This window comes from Odocoileus virginianus, chromosome 18, assembly GCF_023699985.2.
Source record: "Odocoileus virginianus isolate 20LAN1187 ecotype Illinois chromosome 18, Ovbor_1.2, whole genome shotgun sequence".
In the NCBI taxonomy this organism is placed as follows: domain Eukaryota; kingdom Metazoa; phylum Chordata; class Mammalia; order Artiodactyla; family Cervidae; genus Odocoileus; species Odocoileus virginianus.
Window position 1 is genome coordinate 9,032,931 of NC_069691.1, and position 17,095 is coordinate 9,050,025.

Consider the following 17,095-nt stretch of genomic DNA (forward strand, 5'->3'; position numbering starts at 1 on the left):
AGACCTAATGCAATCTAGAAGTAGAGACAAAGTGGTTTAGTGTAAGTGGATAGTTAACAAAAGTTTTCCTAATGCATTTCCAGCAGAACCTCTACTGAACAACATTTATTGACTCATGACACTATACAAACATTTACTGACCCATGACACTATATAAATTTGAAAAGAATAACATTTCTTTCAAAATATTAAAATAATCAGATGAGTCCAAATTACTGAGGTTTTACTGTTTCTATACAATTAATGTGTGGAAACTGTCACAACATTCTAACTATTCTATTAACCTTTAAAGAAAAAAAAGGGCAAAATTTAATGACAATTTTGGCCAAGAGGAGACAAATGAGGAATAATGATGACCAAGAACTAGCATAAAATTATTATTCATCTGGAATAATAAAAATATAACAATGAGTTCCTATTAGACACTGTACTAATAATCATATACACGACCTAACTTTTAATCTTAGCAATACCATCAAGGTATTGTTAGTACAATGATCTCCATTTTACAGTCTAGAATATAAGATCAGACTAGATTAAAACCTATAACGCTAGTAAAAACAAACGGCTATTAATTGAACTCTGGTTTTCATGGTTCCAGAATCCAGGCACTGAGCCATATTGTATTACTGCACCTTCAAGTATTTTTACTGTGAAAATGAGTTCACATGGAAGAACTGCATGTATTCCAGTAGATGCAGCGGGATCCCATTTTAACAGCTCATTGAAATATGGACTCAGAGACACAAGCTGTGTCATGCCTCTTGTAATGCTTCAGTTTCAAATAATACCCATGGAAAATTATCTATTTGGAAGATAATAAGACTAAAAAACAACTAACTCACATTCAAAGTGCACAAAATGTCTAAATGCACATTTCCCACATTTCTTCCTGTAGGAATTTTTCCAGTGGTAAATTTTCACTGGGTTACAGTTCATCAGAATCATCCTCAGAAGTAACTAGGATATCAATTTCATTTGAATTTACAACTGAAGACTCAACTGACAAAAAATCATGTGTGGTGCTTCCTTTCATGGATGACATTACATTTTGTCTTTAAATGAATGAAAGCAGCCTCCAATCTAATTTTCTATGAATCGTTTCATTTGGCAGGAGAACAGCTTTTCTTTCATAGGATATTTGGCTAATAAAAAAGACTTTTCATAATTTATGCTAAAGTCTTTTAACAATATTACTGTTAAGAGCACACACTAAAAAAAAAAATGGATGAACTTTTACTAAGCTCAATTTATGATGAGAATTATTTGCCGTCGAAAGTAGCCAGGGGACATTGTAAGGTAGAACTCTTATAATCAGTAGAGAAATCATGGTTGAGTCTCAGGTTACAATTTAGCACCTTCAGCTAAATAAAGAGTAACCACCTTTTCAACCAGGACTTAATGTAGAAAGCTAACTCTACTTGCACATCCGTGGTAAGCAAAAATAAGACTCAAGTTGAATCCATTTAAGCATAACACTTATATTTCTTTTAAAGTTAAATGTGCTACATTTCCTATTTTAATAATATTTATCCTTCCTTAATATATTTATAAATTTATGGGATGAGTGATTTAGCACATGTCACTTCAGCAAGCTGAGCTGTTTTCATAATTCGTGAAGATTGAATGATCACGTATGTTAAACAGCTTTGCAAACTGTCAAGCCCACACAAATACAAATTGCTACTGATGAGTTTTTTTTTTTTAATTTATGGGATGAAATGATGATAAACTTTTGAAAATGATATAGTAATCAAATTAGTCTCACTTCAATTATTGGATTAAGAAATAATTTAAAAATTCATTGTACACTGGAATGAGGAAACTGGAACCTTCCCTCAGTGAAACCATCACCTCCAGAAAAAGACATAATTTCAAAGTCCTATTCACACAATATTTTTATATAATTCTGGACTATTCTAAGTGAGGTAAGTTACTCCACTAGCCCAAAATAAGTTAGTGGGGTTCACTACTAAATGTCCAAAAGTATAAGCTTTCAAAAATGATGTGTCAAAAGACTCTCCAAGAGAGTTCTGATCAACTAATAAATGAAGTATGAGGACTGTATCCAAATGGACAGGTCATCGTCTTCTCAGGGGACCTGCCTTATCTGAGATGCTAATTTTAATTTGCCTTGAGAACAGAATTTGGCTCTCTTCAGTTTTCTCATCCCATTCAGAAGTAAGATTCTGGAGAGGAAGAGTTAAAAGTGAAGAGTGAAATCCAATGGTCCTTTATCTCCTAGTTCTTGTCCACTTACTCAAAATTTCAGATGAAGTCAGGAAGAGTGTTCAGCACTACTCTGGTGATTTGACTGCCTATGATAAGCCCTTTTTTCCAGATCAGTTGTAATTCTCCCGAAGTAAAGGGAAAGACCACATCAGCTGAAGCAGTTATCTTCCAATTGCTATTAAGGCAGTATTTGAAGCTACTTATAAACATCTGTAATTTCTGAAAGAAAAGAAATATACAACAAACAAAAACAGCCTCCCTTCTACAACAACTTATATAATGGCAACTATGATATCTTTGTAAGAGATATAAGAGAGTCAAAGACAACATAGAAAAAAATTTTAAATGTCTGAAATGGTTGAAAATTAGTTACTCCATGGGATAACACAGCTGTCAATATTCATACACAATGAAAATCGTAAGGATCATACATACATGTAAACACATAACTGAATTTTCAGAGAAGATTTATTTAAGGGATACATTTTTTTAAAAGGCAGAGTCAAAAGATAAAAATATGTCCAATCAAAAAGAAAAAGCTTCAAAAAAAACCAACAAAAAATAAAAAATAATCTATGAGATTATCAATAAACAAAAAGAAAAATCTTCTACATCAGCTATAAAAATATAGAAAAGTTCTGCCGGTTATAATGTATTGTAGAAATAAAGACCAGGTTTCCTACATTGGGGACTAAAACAATCACTTTTTTAATCTTTAGAAATTAAAAATAATTCTTTAAAAAGTGATTCAATTTATAAAAATTTACAATAAAATAAAAATATATAACAGAAATTTATATATTTGAATCATAATTAATAAAATTTAAATGTGAAATACACTGTAATAAATAGTGGGGAGACAGGGTAACTTTTTCTTTTCTATTCCTATTTTGCTTTACTGAGCATATATTACTTTAACAATGAAGAAAATATTCTAGTTTTTGAAAAATTTCACATCTTCTATAAAATACTGAAATTGTAGACTGAGAACCAATGTAAATCATGTGATTCACAAAATGGATTTACCTTTTTCCAAGCAGTGTGAGTCTCTATAAATTCTTTTAATTCAAAGAAACTCCAAGTTCTACTGAATACATTGGAAAAATCTTTGTAGACATAATATATATAACAAGTTATTCATAAATGATAACTTATAGTAGAAAACATAGCATTCCCAATTAAGAATTAAATATACTATCCTGATTATCTGCTGATAAAAATACAATGACTATATTATAAATGCTCAAATAATTAAGGATCTCTAAGATCCAGAGGAATAGCATAATGCAAATTTAGTAGATATCTGTTACCATTTCACTGCATAGAGTACATATATGCAATGAAGAGGGGTACATTAAAAATCAGTTTTACAAAATTATTAAACATTTAAAGCTGATATTTGGAGGTAAACTATTCCTATATATTGGTTGATATGAAATAAACTGTTAAATTTACCATACTGATTGAGAGGTAAGTATAGACATGAAAATGGTTTATCACGTTAAGACAGACCAAGTCATAAATGCCTACATATAACCATTATAAATTATTCCAATTGGCTCCCCCATCATGATCTATGTTACTTGAAATAATATATTTCATTCTTCTTTGATTCAGGACTTTCTGTAATGTTTCGTATAGTATGCTTTGTACTCACTGCACTTCATAAATCTGAATATTCATCCACTGAAATTAAAGATTAAATTAATGACCTATACATTTTAATTGATCTCCATTTATTTCAAAGGTGTAGGGACAGAATAATAAATAAAACTAACATTCTTTTTACATATCCATCATAATTATTATTTGACCTAAATGAACAATCTGTGTATCTTGTTTAGACCCTACAGGATCTTTAATATTTTGGACTTTTACAATAAACTATTAATATGCAAGGAAACCTGTAAAACAAAAAGCTGAGGCTTGAAGGTACAGTAGAAAAGTAATCAACAACAGGTGGGATGGTTGTTTCTGGTCCTCCTCCCATCACTATAGGAGAGTATAACACAAAATTCCACCATAAGATTTAAATCAGACAAACTAAAGCAGCTATTACAGCAGTCATCATTTAATAGTGTATAAGACTTTGGGATATAAAAATACAGCAGCTCATATTTCATGTTGAACTTTGATGTCCTAGTCACAGATCTAACATGGCTCCATCTGTAAATTTTCATAATGTGACCTTAAAGTCACCACTCAACACCGCACAATGATATATGTGTTTTCAACAATTTCAGAAGGTAAAATTTATAAAATTCTGATCATTTTAAAAACAGAAGCAAACTGAAAATTTCAACTTTCTTTTTAATAAGCAATATTCAAAGTCAGTAATATTATTCTGGACTTCATTTTTTATATCTAAACCAATGTGAACACTAAATAATTTCATTTACAGGTTCTTATAATCAGATTATTTATCCATGGTAATAGGTATTCACAAATTCAGGATTTTTATAAATTTTTCTTCCTGTAAGTTTTCACTATGCTATTCAAATGTCAAGTAGACACAAAGGAAATAGAGAATGAATGATTATTCCCTCAGGAAGAAGACAGAAGACCCTCCATCTCCTTTTCTATACATAAGCAATGACTGCACAGAAATTTAGAACATAAATAAAGTTAAAGGATATGGAAAGCTATGGTATTACATAGTCAATCTTTCAAACTCAGTTTTCTCAGTAGACTTAATTAGATGGAAACTCTCAGTTTTAAAGTTCTAATTAATTATAAAGCCACTAATAAACAAAATAACTGTTCATTTTATTTAAAATCCCAAAACTGAACTCATTTTCTATATATTTGATGAGGAATAAGAAGATATTTTTGCCTAAGTCCTACATCTCCATCAAAAAACCATATACCAATCCTCAGTCTTGAGTTTTTCTCAAATAAAGGTAACAATAAATACATTTTTAAAACTAGAAAAATAATTAATACCTGTCAGCAGAGAAGTTTGAAAAGATTATTTCACTGGGGCAAGAAAACAGAAAGAACAAGGGCAATCATACTGTTAAAAGAATATATATCACTTCCAAGGGCTAAAACCTTAAGGATGAATCCCTAAGGCCACATGAACAAAGTTTACAAGTTAATTTAAAATATTATTTTAAATCTCTTTATTATTCAGGAATTCTTAAATAAATGTAATTCTACCTCCAGTTTTCATTAATATGGTAAGGCACTGCTGAAATATCCAGAACTTTTTCCAGATAAATTCTTATGGACCTTTATGAAATCTGTACCACAGAATTAAGTGTCACAGACCAATCAAAGGAAACTCAGTTGTAAACGTCTTGCAAAGAAGCAGTTTAGCATTTTCCCCTTTAGAAAGACCTCATGGTTAGCAAAGCTGTGATCGATCGATCGACCTATCGAAGAAGTCAATGAAGAAATTACCAGACCCTTCCTTCCTCAGGCACACCTATACATAACAACAGACTGTTTCAGCTTCCGGGAGAAGCAGCAGACTTTGATTTTGACCAAGGGTAAGAAAGCAGTGGAGGCTGACAAATACAAATTGTCTCTGATTCCTGTAGTGACTACTTTAATGGTCAGTGTTTTAATTTATTTACTTATTCTAAAAGATAAGAATATAATATTTTGAGGAAAACAGTAAGTAAATTCTTTGACAGTCACATATTTCTTAGTCCTAGCATACATAACCTTGATTTCTACTTAATTTGAATCAATGCTAGGCAGGTAGAATTTCAAGACCTAAATTTTTAGCTTCTGTTTTTGGTAACCTCAATATTAAAAATCTGAAGTAGTCATTTACTCAGAAATAGGGAATAGTAATTTATAGAGGTAAAATCTTGATAAACCTAAGAATTAGAAGAGACTCAATTAATTAATGGCTGAATAAACCAAAAGCTGAACAATTATGGCAATTGTCTACTACAATCTGATATAAGTTTATTATAAGCAAGATGCTTAATATAAATTAAGGTAAATGTTCCTCTGCTGATCCAAATGCAGAGTGGCCTAAGGGATTACACATCATACTATTAACAGTCATTAACTGATGCACATTAAGTACTCAGTTATTTAATGAGCATTACAAACTAGGAAGCAGTATAATACTGCGCTACTTTCTAGAAAGAAAGATATACAATGAGAGTACATTAAAAAGATGTGCTTTTTAAGTACATCTGGTGTAACAGAAAAATAGAACAAAAATTTTCATCTAGGTTAATGTTAAAAAGAAAGACTTTGGCACACAAAACATACAATAGATTTCCTTATAGGTCTTTCAGAAACATAGATTATGACATTTTCCCAATATTACCCAAAAGAAATACATATATCTATGCTTACTATAAAAATTCTTCTAATGACCTGAATTAATTCATGACATATTATAATAGGATATAGCACATGAATATGTAAGTTAAAATGTAATGACTGTAAAACCAACTTTGTTCACTGTTTCACAAAAACTATACATAATAAAATGAAATTATAAGGAGAACCAAAGAACATATTTTTCACTCTCAGACTATAAATTATTTCACTGTATAACCTTTAAAACAAATCATGAATGTTTCTTATAATAGTAGTTAAACCTATTAGATTTTGGAATAGAACAACAAATTTGTATTGCTTCAAGTTACAGAAGTTTATTATTATTAAAAGAAATTTGACAAAATACTTCTGAAATGCTGAATAAGTATAAATTATTGACTGGCTACTATTCTTTTTCTTTTTTTCAAAATTCAGTGACATAATACAGCCCAGAAAATCTACAGAGAACATTAAAAACAGCATTTTGCTAACAAATAAGCAGATAATTTAAAATGAAACTAACGAACATTTTAAAAAATTGTCTTTAAATCTTAAAGACAAACTGTTATTGCAAAGCTATAAAATACATACAAGCAAATGTTGTAATATACAGCATGCCCTTGGGCTGTAAAATACATATTTTTGTGCTTAATGCACTAATTTTTGTTTTTGAAAAGAGAAAAACATTTTAAAAGGAAAAAGTACTTTTATGTCCCTAAAAATGGACATATAGGCATTATGGTATAATCATACAAAACATGTTAATGAAACATCCCAAATAAAATGACAAAGAACATATAGATTTTAACATTTCAGAATCTAATCATCGTCATCATTATCATCACTACTTCTACTGTGAGTCACAATCCACTCCCTGTAGACCTGAATTCTCTGTAAGCATGGTAAAGAAAAAAAGAAGCACAAATGTTAGTTAAGTATGGCAAACTGCTTGGAAAACATGGACAATTATGAAATGTTCAAAAAGTCAATAATTTTGAAGAAGACTTCAGCTCTAAGTGGGGCAGTAATTATGGATATTATATTTCTTAATCTAATAGACTTAACTAAACTCCAATTGTTGGCACATTTAATGTATAAAATAACTTGATGATATCAGTAAATTATTCCATGACTGTATTAGAATTATTTTCTTTCTCTAGTAGGCAACTTGAATAGACTACTAGGAAGCACTATAATAATGTGTCACTTTCTAGACAGAAAGGTATACAATCAGAGTGTATCTCACATTTAGTTATCAAATATAGGCACATATAAATTAATAAACACAGAGCACCCTTTTTAGAAAGTTAGAAAATAAAAGGACAAACATCTGAAAGTACTAAATATTTTCTAAGGGCATTATTATTAAATCACTTAGGTTAAATTGAGGTAGATGAGATTTGAAATACTGATTATGTGTCACCTACTTCTTTGCAACAGTACTGGTATTTATATATTTTAGTGTTTGCTAATAGTAAAGTTTTAATTCAAAAAATTACCATTACCACTAAAGCAACAACCCACTTCTTAACACCGGAAAGGGAATAATGCCAAGCACAACCATCCTAAGGCATCTGGTGAATTCCTACAGGTATTCAGACTAATACAGTGCTTACTGCACTTGCTGAAAAATAAGTAATGGCTGACAAGGACTGTGAATTTTTAGTCATTTAAACAGCTCTTTCAGCAATTAATTCTAAGACTGCCCCTCTGAAAATAATAGGCATGTTTAAAAATACAGTCAATAGTCATGGCCTTAAATCCCAAACTTTAAAGCTTTCAAAAACAATGGAAAAAAGTGTAGGACAAATACTTGTTACTGAAATCTAGAAATCAACCATGAGAAACTTTTGGTATCTCAGGGCTTCCTTGTCATCTGTTCTCTAATAATGAGGATGTATGTCTAAACTCTCTTCACCACTCTAAATTCTCTTCACTGAATATTAACTATTCAGTATAATAAAATGAATTAATAATATGTTAATTATGTTCTAATAAGGGAAGGCAGGTACTGAGTAGGTATGTATGTTTCAATTGTATAACTATGAGGGATTTCTACAACATTTCCAAGGAATGATATACTGTCCTTATAGAGTCTGTCAACATGCTATTTAGAACACGATAACCTAATAGATTGCCAGTTTTATCCCAACATGCAATTATTTTGATGCTTTAAAAGCATTTTAACACAATGTAAAACCACATAACTAAATGTCATATATTAACACAATGCTTATATTTTATGGAAATACATTTAATGCAAATTATATACTGGGCATGTAGTGGGTAAAAATATTAAAATTTGAAATCTTTACCCTGATCACTTTAAACATAACAATATTTAAAATATCAAGGCTATAGAGGAAAGACCGTATCTCTCCACAATTTATTATTACTATGAATATTTTCAAGTCTGTACAACAGAATGACTCCTTGTTTTAAAATAAATCATTTAATTCAGTATTCTACATCTAAACCACAGAAATAACTTTAAATTGGTATATCCTCTTGTGAATGTTATCTATAGCATAATCCAGATTTTTAGAAGTCCAATTTATAAAGTAAAAGCTATGTAAACAGATAAAATACTCCACCTTGAAACTTACTATTGCTCCAAAAGCTAACTTTCCTTACTAAAAGATGCTGGTTTTCATGTGAATTGCTTATTAATTTCACAGGGTTTTAAATAAGACCATACAAACAGAGCAGGAAGAAGAGTCATGGCCATTTAAGCAACTTCAAAAGAAAAGGAGAACCCAAGAATTCACAATAGCAGTAGTTATGATTTTTTCCCTTATATTGTCTAACTTGAAAGGAGGATTATATCTGGAATATTAGTGGTTTGAAGGAAGTACCCTAAACAGAAATGGTCTAACTGGGTAAATAAGCACCATCAACTATGAAGGCACAATGGCTTTCAACAAATCTAGCAAATCCAGTACAGAACTAAGAATATCCTATAAAAAGATCAGATCTGCTAAAACTTCTACACAAAATGTTACCAATATAAAAGCTTTTCTTTGCATTCAAAATACTGAAACAGCTGTATGTAGTTTGTAAATTTTAAGACTAAAATCTATAGTTGGCTTTCACTTGCAAAGTCATGCATTAACTTTTCATATCAAACTTTTTGATGCCTGTAAAAAAGAAAAAAAAATCTTATAGTAAATAAATGCACATTTAGAACCTAAGTAAATGTAAGAAACTTTAAATGAAATTAAGCAGAACATATAAAAGACCAAATATCCTAATACATATTTAAAGCAATATATAGCTACTTAAAACTGGCTAAATTAATTTTAATTAATAGGTTATTTCTTCACCCACCTGTAACATTTGATTTCCAGTGCCATCCCTCAACCTGTAAGGTCTGATAACTCCATCTTCATTAAAGAACCTAGGGGGTCGCAGACTCTCCACTTCATCAGAAGTCTCTGTAGCTCTAGAGGGAAAATGTATAACTTTACTTTAAAAATTACTCAAAAACTCCTAGTATACTTTAAAATGTAACTATTAATACTAAAAAAGATCTTTTGGACAAAACAAGACTATTACCTCATATCTCCATTTTAAAACCTGTCTTCTGACACAAATAGTGTAAGTTTTCTAGAAAAATGTAGAACTGTAAAGATTTTTTTTATAAATTCTCTTGGATTTTCTTTGTAGACAAGAATCAGAGAATCAGCACAAGTACTGCTTTTTCTCTTCCGATTTAAGACTTTTAATTTCTTTTGTTTTTCCTATTTCCTACTATATTGCATTATTAGCTACTCCAACACAATGCTAAAGATGGCATTCAAGAAACCTTCTCTTGTTCCTAACCTTTAAAAAGAAAAATTCTAAGAGATCTTCATGAAGTATAGATATCAGCAACTTTTTTTTTTTTTTTTTTTAAGGCACTTCTTGTGAAGCCAAGTAAGTTAATCTCTACCTTTAGTTTGCTAACAGTTTGTTTTTGGTCATTATTACTGAAATCTTGAACAAGCAATGGATTTTAAATAGGGAATTTCCCCCTGGTCATTGCTGTGATTCTATGGTTTATTTCCTTCAATCTATCTATGTTTTAAGTCACATTACATGATTTCCTAATGTTCAAATACCTTCACATTCCTTTCTGAGGCTTGATATGTACTATTTGAAACACATATACACATTGCTGAATTTGGTAACATGTTAACATTTTTGACTGTACAGACCTACATGAGATGGGCTCACTTATTTGATCACTCATGCATTTAACAAATATCCACCCATTCAATAAATATTAAGAGCATGTAATGTATCCATAGTATAAACATATATGTATGGATCAGTTCTCCAAGTAAAAGCAAAAATTGGCAGAATGGATAAAAAATGTGATCCAATTATGTGCTGCCCATAAGAGGCTCATTTTAGAGTCAAAGACACAGATAAATTGAAAGTAAAAGGAAGGAAAAACATATACAATGTAAGTAATAACCAAGAGAGAGCTGAAATGACTCTACTAAAGCAGAAACAATTAGACTTAAAAAATTCCTGTTAGACAGAAGAAGGACATTTTGTTTAGAATTAATTTTATTAGGCTATAGTTGATTTACACTGTTGTGTTAGTTTCAGGTGTACGGCAAAGTGAATCAGGTACACATACACGTATCCCCACTCTTTTTTAGATTCTTTCCCCATACGGGCCATTACAGCGGACTGAGAAGAGCTCCCTGTGGTATACAGTGGGTCCTTACTATCATCTATTCTATCTATAATCGTGGGTATATGTCAAACCCAACCTCCCAATTTATCCCTCCCTTCCCTACCCCTTGGCTTCCTTGGTATCTCCGCTGGTAAAGAATCCACCTGCAAAGCAGGAGACCCCTGGTTCAATTCCTGGATCGGGAAGATCCCCTGGAGAAGGGACAGGCTGCCCACTCCAGTATTCTTGGGCTTCCTTGGTATCTCAGATGGTTAAGAATCCACCTGCAAAGCAGGAGACCCCAGTTCGATTCCTGGATCGGGAAGATCCCCTGGAGAAGGGACAGGCTGCCCACTTCAGTATTCTTGGGCTTCCCTTGTGGCTCAGCTGGTGAAGAATCCGCCTGCAATGCAGGAGACCTGGGCTCAATCCCTGGGTTGGGAAGATCTCCTGGAGAAGGGAACGGCTACCCACTCCAGTGTTCTGGCCTGGAGAATTCCATGGACTGTATATAGTGCATGGGGTCGCACAGAGTCGGACACGACTGAGCGACTTTCATTTTCACGTTCCCTTGCCCCTGGTAGCCAGTTTGTCTTCTACATTTGTAACTTTATGCTTTGTAGATAAGTTCATTCGTACCATTTCTGTAGATTCCACACATACACAATATTTTATATTTGTCTTTGACTTACTTCACTCATTCTGACAATCTCTAGCTTCATCCATATCACTGCAAATGGCATTATTTTATTCTTTTTTACGGCTAGTAATATTCCATTGTATATCTGTACCACATCTTCTTTGTTCATTCATCTGTCGATGGACACTTAGGTTGCTTCCATATCCTAGCTATTGTAAACAGTGTTACAGTGAATATGGGGGGGGGGCATGTATCTTTTGGAATTATGGTTTTCTCTGGATATAAATGGCCTTGAGTGGGACTGTTGTATCATATGCTAGCTCTATTTTTTGTTTTTTTAAGGAACTCCCATATTGTTTCCCATAGTGGTTGTACTAATTTATATTGTCACCAACTAGCAGGAAGGTTTGCTTTTCTACACACCCTCTCCAGCATTTATTGTCTGCACAATTTTATTGATGATGGCCATTCTGACTGCATTTCTCGAGCATTAATAATCAGTGATACTGGGCATCTTTTCATGTGCTTTTTCAGCCATCTGTATGTCTTCTTTTGAGAAGTGTTTGTTCAGGTCTTTCACACATTTTTTGATTGGGTTATTTCTTTGCTATTGATCTGCGTGAATTGTCTGTATATTTTGGAGATTAACCCACTGTCAGTTTTCATTCCAATCCCAAAGAAAGGCAATGCCAAAGAATGTTCAAACTACTGCACAATTGCATTCATTTCACACGCTAGCAAAGCAATACTTAAAATTCTCCCAGCTAGGCTTCAAATAAGCAAGATGACAATATACAGCCTTGACATACTCCTTTCTCAATTTGGAACCAGTTTGTTGTTCCATGTCCAGTTCTAAGTGTTGCTTCTTGACCTGCATACAGATTTCTCAGGAGGCAGGTCAGGTGGTCTGCCCATCTCTTTAAGAATTTTCCACAGTTTGTTGTGATCCACACAAAGGCTTTGGCATTGTCAATAAAGCAGAAGTAGAGTACATCATGAGAAATCCTAGACTGAATGAAGCACAAGCTGGATTCAAGACTGCCGGGAGAAATATCAATAACCTCAGATATGCAGAAGACACCAGCCTTATGGCAGAAAGCGAAGAGGAACTCATCCATCTGTTGTCAGTTGCTTTGCTTGCAAATATTTTTGCCCACTCAGGGTGTCTTTTTGTTTTGTTTATGGTTTTATTTGCTGTGCAAAAGTTTTTAAGTTTAATTAGGTCCCATTTGTTTACTTTTGTTTTTATTTTTATTTTCATTACTTTAGGAGGTGGATCAAAAAAGATCTTGCTGTGAATTATGTCAGAGTATTCTGCCTATGTTTTCCTCTAAGAGTTTTATAGTATCTGGTCTCCAGTTTAGTTCAGTTCAGTCGCTCAGTCGTGTCTAACTCTTTGCAACCCCATGGACTGCAGCACACCAGGCCTTCCTGTCCATCACCAACTGCCAGAGTTTACTCAAACTCATGTCCATTCAATCAGGGATGCCATCCAACCATATCATCCTGTTGTGTCTCCTTCTCCTTCTGCCTTCAAATCTTTCCCAGCATCAGGGTCTCTTCAAATGAGTCAGTTCTTCACATCAGGTGGACAAAGTATTAGAGTTTCAGCTTCAACATCAGTCCTTCCAATGAACACCCGGGACTGATCTCCTTTAGGATGGACCGGTTGGATCTCCTCGCAGTCCAAGGGACTCTCAAGAATCTTCTCCAACACCACAGTTCAAAAGCATCAATTCTTTTGCGCTCAGCTTTCTTTATAGTCCAACTCTCACATCCATACATGACCACTAGAAAAACCATAGCCTTGACTAGACGGACCTTTGTTGGCAAAGTAATGTCTCTGCTTTTTAATATGCTGTGTAGGTTGGTCATAACTTTCCTTCCAAGGAATAAGTGTCTTTTAATTTGATGGCTGCAATCACCATCTGCAGTGATTTTGAAGCCCAAAAAACTAAAGTCAGCCACTGTTTCCCCATCGATTTGTTATGAAGTGATGGGACCAGATGCCATGATCTTAGTTTTCTGAATGTTGAGCTTTAAGCCAACTTTTTCACTCTCCTCTTTCACTTTCATCAAGAGGCTCTTTAGTTCTTCACTTTCTGCTGTAAGGGTGGTGTATCTGCATATCTGAGGTTATTGAGATTTCTCACGGCAATCTTGATTCCAGCTTGTGCTTCATTCAGCCCAGTGTTTCTCATGATGTTAAGTTAATTAAATTTATAAGTTTATAAACTGTATATAAGTTAAATAAGTAGGGTGACAATATACAGCCTTGACGTACTCCTTTTCCTATAGTATAGTATCTGGTCTTGCATTTAAGTATTTAACACATTCTGAGTTTATTTTTATGTATGGTGTTAGGAATTATCCTAATTGTATTGATTTACTTGCAGCTGTTCAGTTTTTCTGGCATCACTCATTGAGGAGACTGTCTTTTCTCCATTGTATATTCTTGCTTCCTTTATCAGAGATAGGGTGACCACAGGTGCATGGGTTTATCTCGGGACTTTTTATTCTGTTCCTTTGATCTGTATCTCTGCTTTTGTTCCAGTGCTATTCTGTTTTGATTACTGTAGCTTTGTACTATAGTCTGAAGTCAGGGATCCCAACTCCTCTAGTTGTCTTTTTTGTTCAGGATTGCTTTGGCTATTCATGGCCTTCTGTGCTTCCACACAAATTATAAATTTTTTCTGGTCTAATTCTGTGAAAAATGCCATTAGTTTCATAGGGATTTCACTGAATCTGAAGATTGCCTTGAGCAGTATAGTTACTTTGAAAATATTGATTTTTCCAATCCAAGAACTTGGTATATCTTTCCATCTCTTTGTGTGGTCTTTGATTTCTTTCATCAGTGTCTTACAGTTTTCAAAGTATAAGTCTTTTGCTTCCTTAGGTAGGTTTATTCCTAGATATTTTATTCTTTTTGATGTAATGATAAATGGGACTATTTCCTTGATTTCTCTTTCTGATCTTTTGTTGTTAGTGTATATGAATGCAAGAGATGTCTGTGTATTAATTTTATAGCCTGCAATATTACCAAATTCACTGATGAGCTACAGCAGTTTTCTGATAGCATCTTTAGGATTTTCCATGTATAGTATCATGTCATCTGCAAACAATGACAGTCTTACTTCTTTTCCAATTTGGATTCCTTTTATTTTTTTTTCTTCTCTGACTGCCATGGAGAATTCCTTATTTTTATTGACTTTTGAGTTTATCTGATGGCTATGACTCAATAATTATATTTGTGAAACCAAAGTTACAGGCAAAAGAAACTGAGGCTTTTTTCTAATCTTAACTTTAAGCTAAAACAGTAAACACTGCATCATGGGAATAGTATGAAATAGTGACTTAAAAGGAGCAGCTCATTTAATGACAATGATTATTCCTATAGAACAGGAAGTGAGAGATAATACAAAAGAAAAAAGATCAGGGAGCTATTCACCCACCAACTTTGTAAGTTAGGTTTCTAAGTTAAATTCATTAGCATGAATTTAATCAATTGTTTTATATGTTACAAACTTCTAGAATAGAGGTGGCAATAATGTAACTACTAAATTTTAGTCTTATAATAAATTTAATTTGGAGGAAAAAAGAACATGTTTTAAAATTATTTGCACAAGTGAAGAGAAACAGAAAAGATGTAATAGTTCACAGCAAATGAAATCATAAAGGAAGGTATAAACACAAGCTGAATTTGAATGAGGAATATAAAAAGTCATTCTTTATTTCTCAGAAAAGGAATTAGAGTACTATATTTGCTAATTTTATAACTAATGTATAGAATTACATTATTGTAAAGTATTTCAATCAAAATAAGTAAAAAGCTGAATTTGCCAAACCCTTCCTTCCAAGGCTGCTGGGAATGAATGATGAATAAAGCAGAACTGAAGCTGAAATGATGCAACAGAAAAAAGTATCAAAAGCAATTAGGAAGATCATATGCAACTTGCTGTTATTATTGGGTTCATAGTTAAGTGCCTTGGGTCAAACCGATTTACCTCATTTCTCTTGGTTGAAGCATTTTACATCAGGAGAATTTACCTTTTTATTCCCTGAAATGTACTGCTAGCCATGTCTATGATGCCTCCAGTTGGCCTTGTCACTGCTCCAACTAAACCTTTCCCAACACCTTTAAAGAAACCAGTTGCTCCTTCTTTCTGAGCTCCTAGAAAGAAAAAAGACAGAGTTTTTGACAACTGGATTAAGAATGAAAATGGAATCAACTCATGAAATATACATATCAACCCAAAAGAATTATTATACTTACCTTTGATTGGTTTTGTAACAATTCCTGTTATGCCACTTACAAAACCCTAGAGGAAAAGCACAGATGAAAATTTACAATAATTTGACGTGATACTTTGAAGAAGCAAGTCAGGCTTACAAAAGAAATACAGATTCTGCTTTCTAGATACCACAATAATTAATGTATTTCCTACATATTTTATTTAAACAGAGTATTTTAAAGGCTACTGACATATTTTTTTTAATATATTACAACTCACTGCTCCTCTAACATCCAAATGATATTTGAGTGAATGCAAGTTTTCTATTTCCTTTCTCATGGAATGTAGCTTTAAAAGATATTCCTCAAACGTTCACAACTATGGGAAACTTCTTACAGAAACTAAGCCTTTTCCTCCACGAGTGATGCCTTCTCTAAGACCAGCTGGTTGCTTATTCATGGCTTCTCTTCTCTTCTGTTGGTAGTCTTCATCCATAGTCATAGCTGCCACCCCTTTAGCCATAGCACTGGTGATTTTGGAGGCAGCACCAGCTAGTCCACCTGGAAAAATTATAACACCTTTAGCAAAAACCAAACATATCCTTACTTTTTAGCATAACGATCCTTGGTGGGCATACTGTTTCTTACCAACAGCTCCACCAACGAGTGCTTTCAGTCCTAATGCCATTCCTTCCACAAACTCTTCAGGACCCTGGATGGCTCCCTAAAGGGTCAAAATAGAATCACAGTAAATAAAGTTACTGTTACTTTTAAAGTTTAAATATACAAGGAAGGTAGTAGTGACAAAAGGAATTAAGACATCCCAGAGAAAGTGACATCAGAAGAAAACTTCACATGAACAAAATTCTCAGATATCTCATGACTTTCGAAGTTCAAACATAAAGTACTGGAAGTTGATCCAAACTTAGAAAGGAATATGACTATTCACCAAAGTGTACAAAAGATGCTTACATGGATTATAAGCTATATATGAGAAGGTAACCACAAACTACTCTTGAAAATTTTTCAGAAAAAGAAA

The 17,095-nt window shown here is 32.9% G+C and overlaps 1 protein-coding gene across 3 annotated transcripts in view; it reads right to left on the bottom strand.

Moving 5' to 3' along the window:
• VPS13A (vacuolar protein sorting 13 homolog A) overlaps window positions 1-17,095 on the bottom strand; it is a 253,635-nt gene that overhangs the window by 23,687 nt on the left and 212,853 nt on the right. Inside the window, exons 64-69 of one of the 3 annotated variants that reach the window (XM_020879717.2) lie at window positions 16,705-16,780; window positions 16,454-16,617; window positions 16,099-16,144; window positions 15,873-15,996; window positions 9,847-9,961; window positions 3,829-7,410 (exon numbers count right to left, since the gene is read on the bottom strand). In XM_020879717.2, coding sequence (XP_020735376.2) covers window positions 7,339-7,410; window positions 9,847-9,961; window positions 15,873-15,996; window positions 16,099-16,144; window positions 16,454-16,617; window positions 16,705-16,780 — 597 coding nt within the window. In that variant the 3' untranslated portion in view covers window positions 3,829-7,338. Of the gene's footprint in view, window positions 1-3,828; window positions 7,411-8,725; window positions 9,657-9,846; window positions 9,962-15,872; window positions 15,997-16,098; window positions 16,145-16,453; window positions 16,618-16,704; window positions 16,781-17,095 lie in introns of those variants that run through there. The other 2 variants (XM_020879718.2, XM_020879716.2) reach the window with 2 other exon arrangements.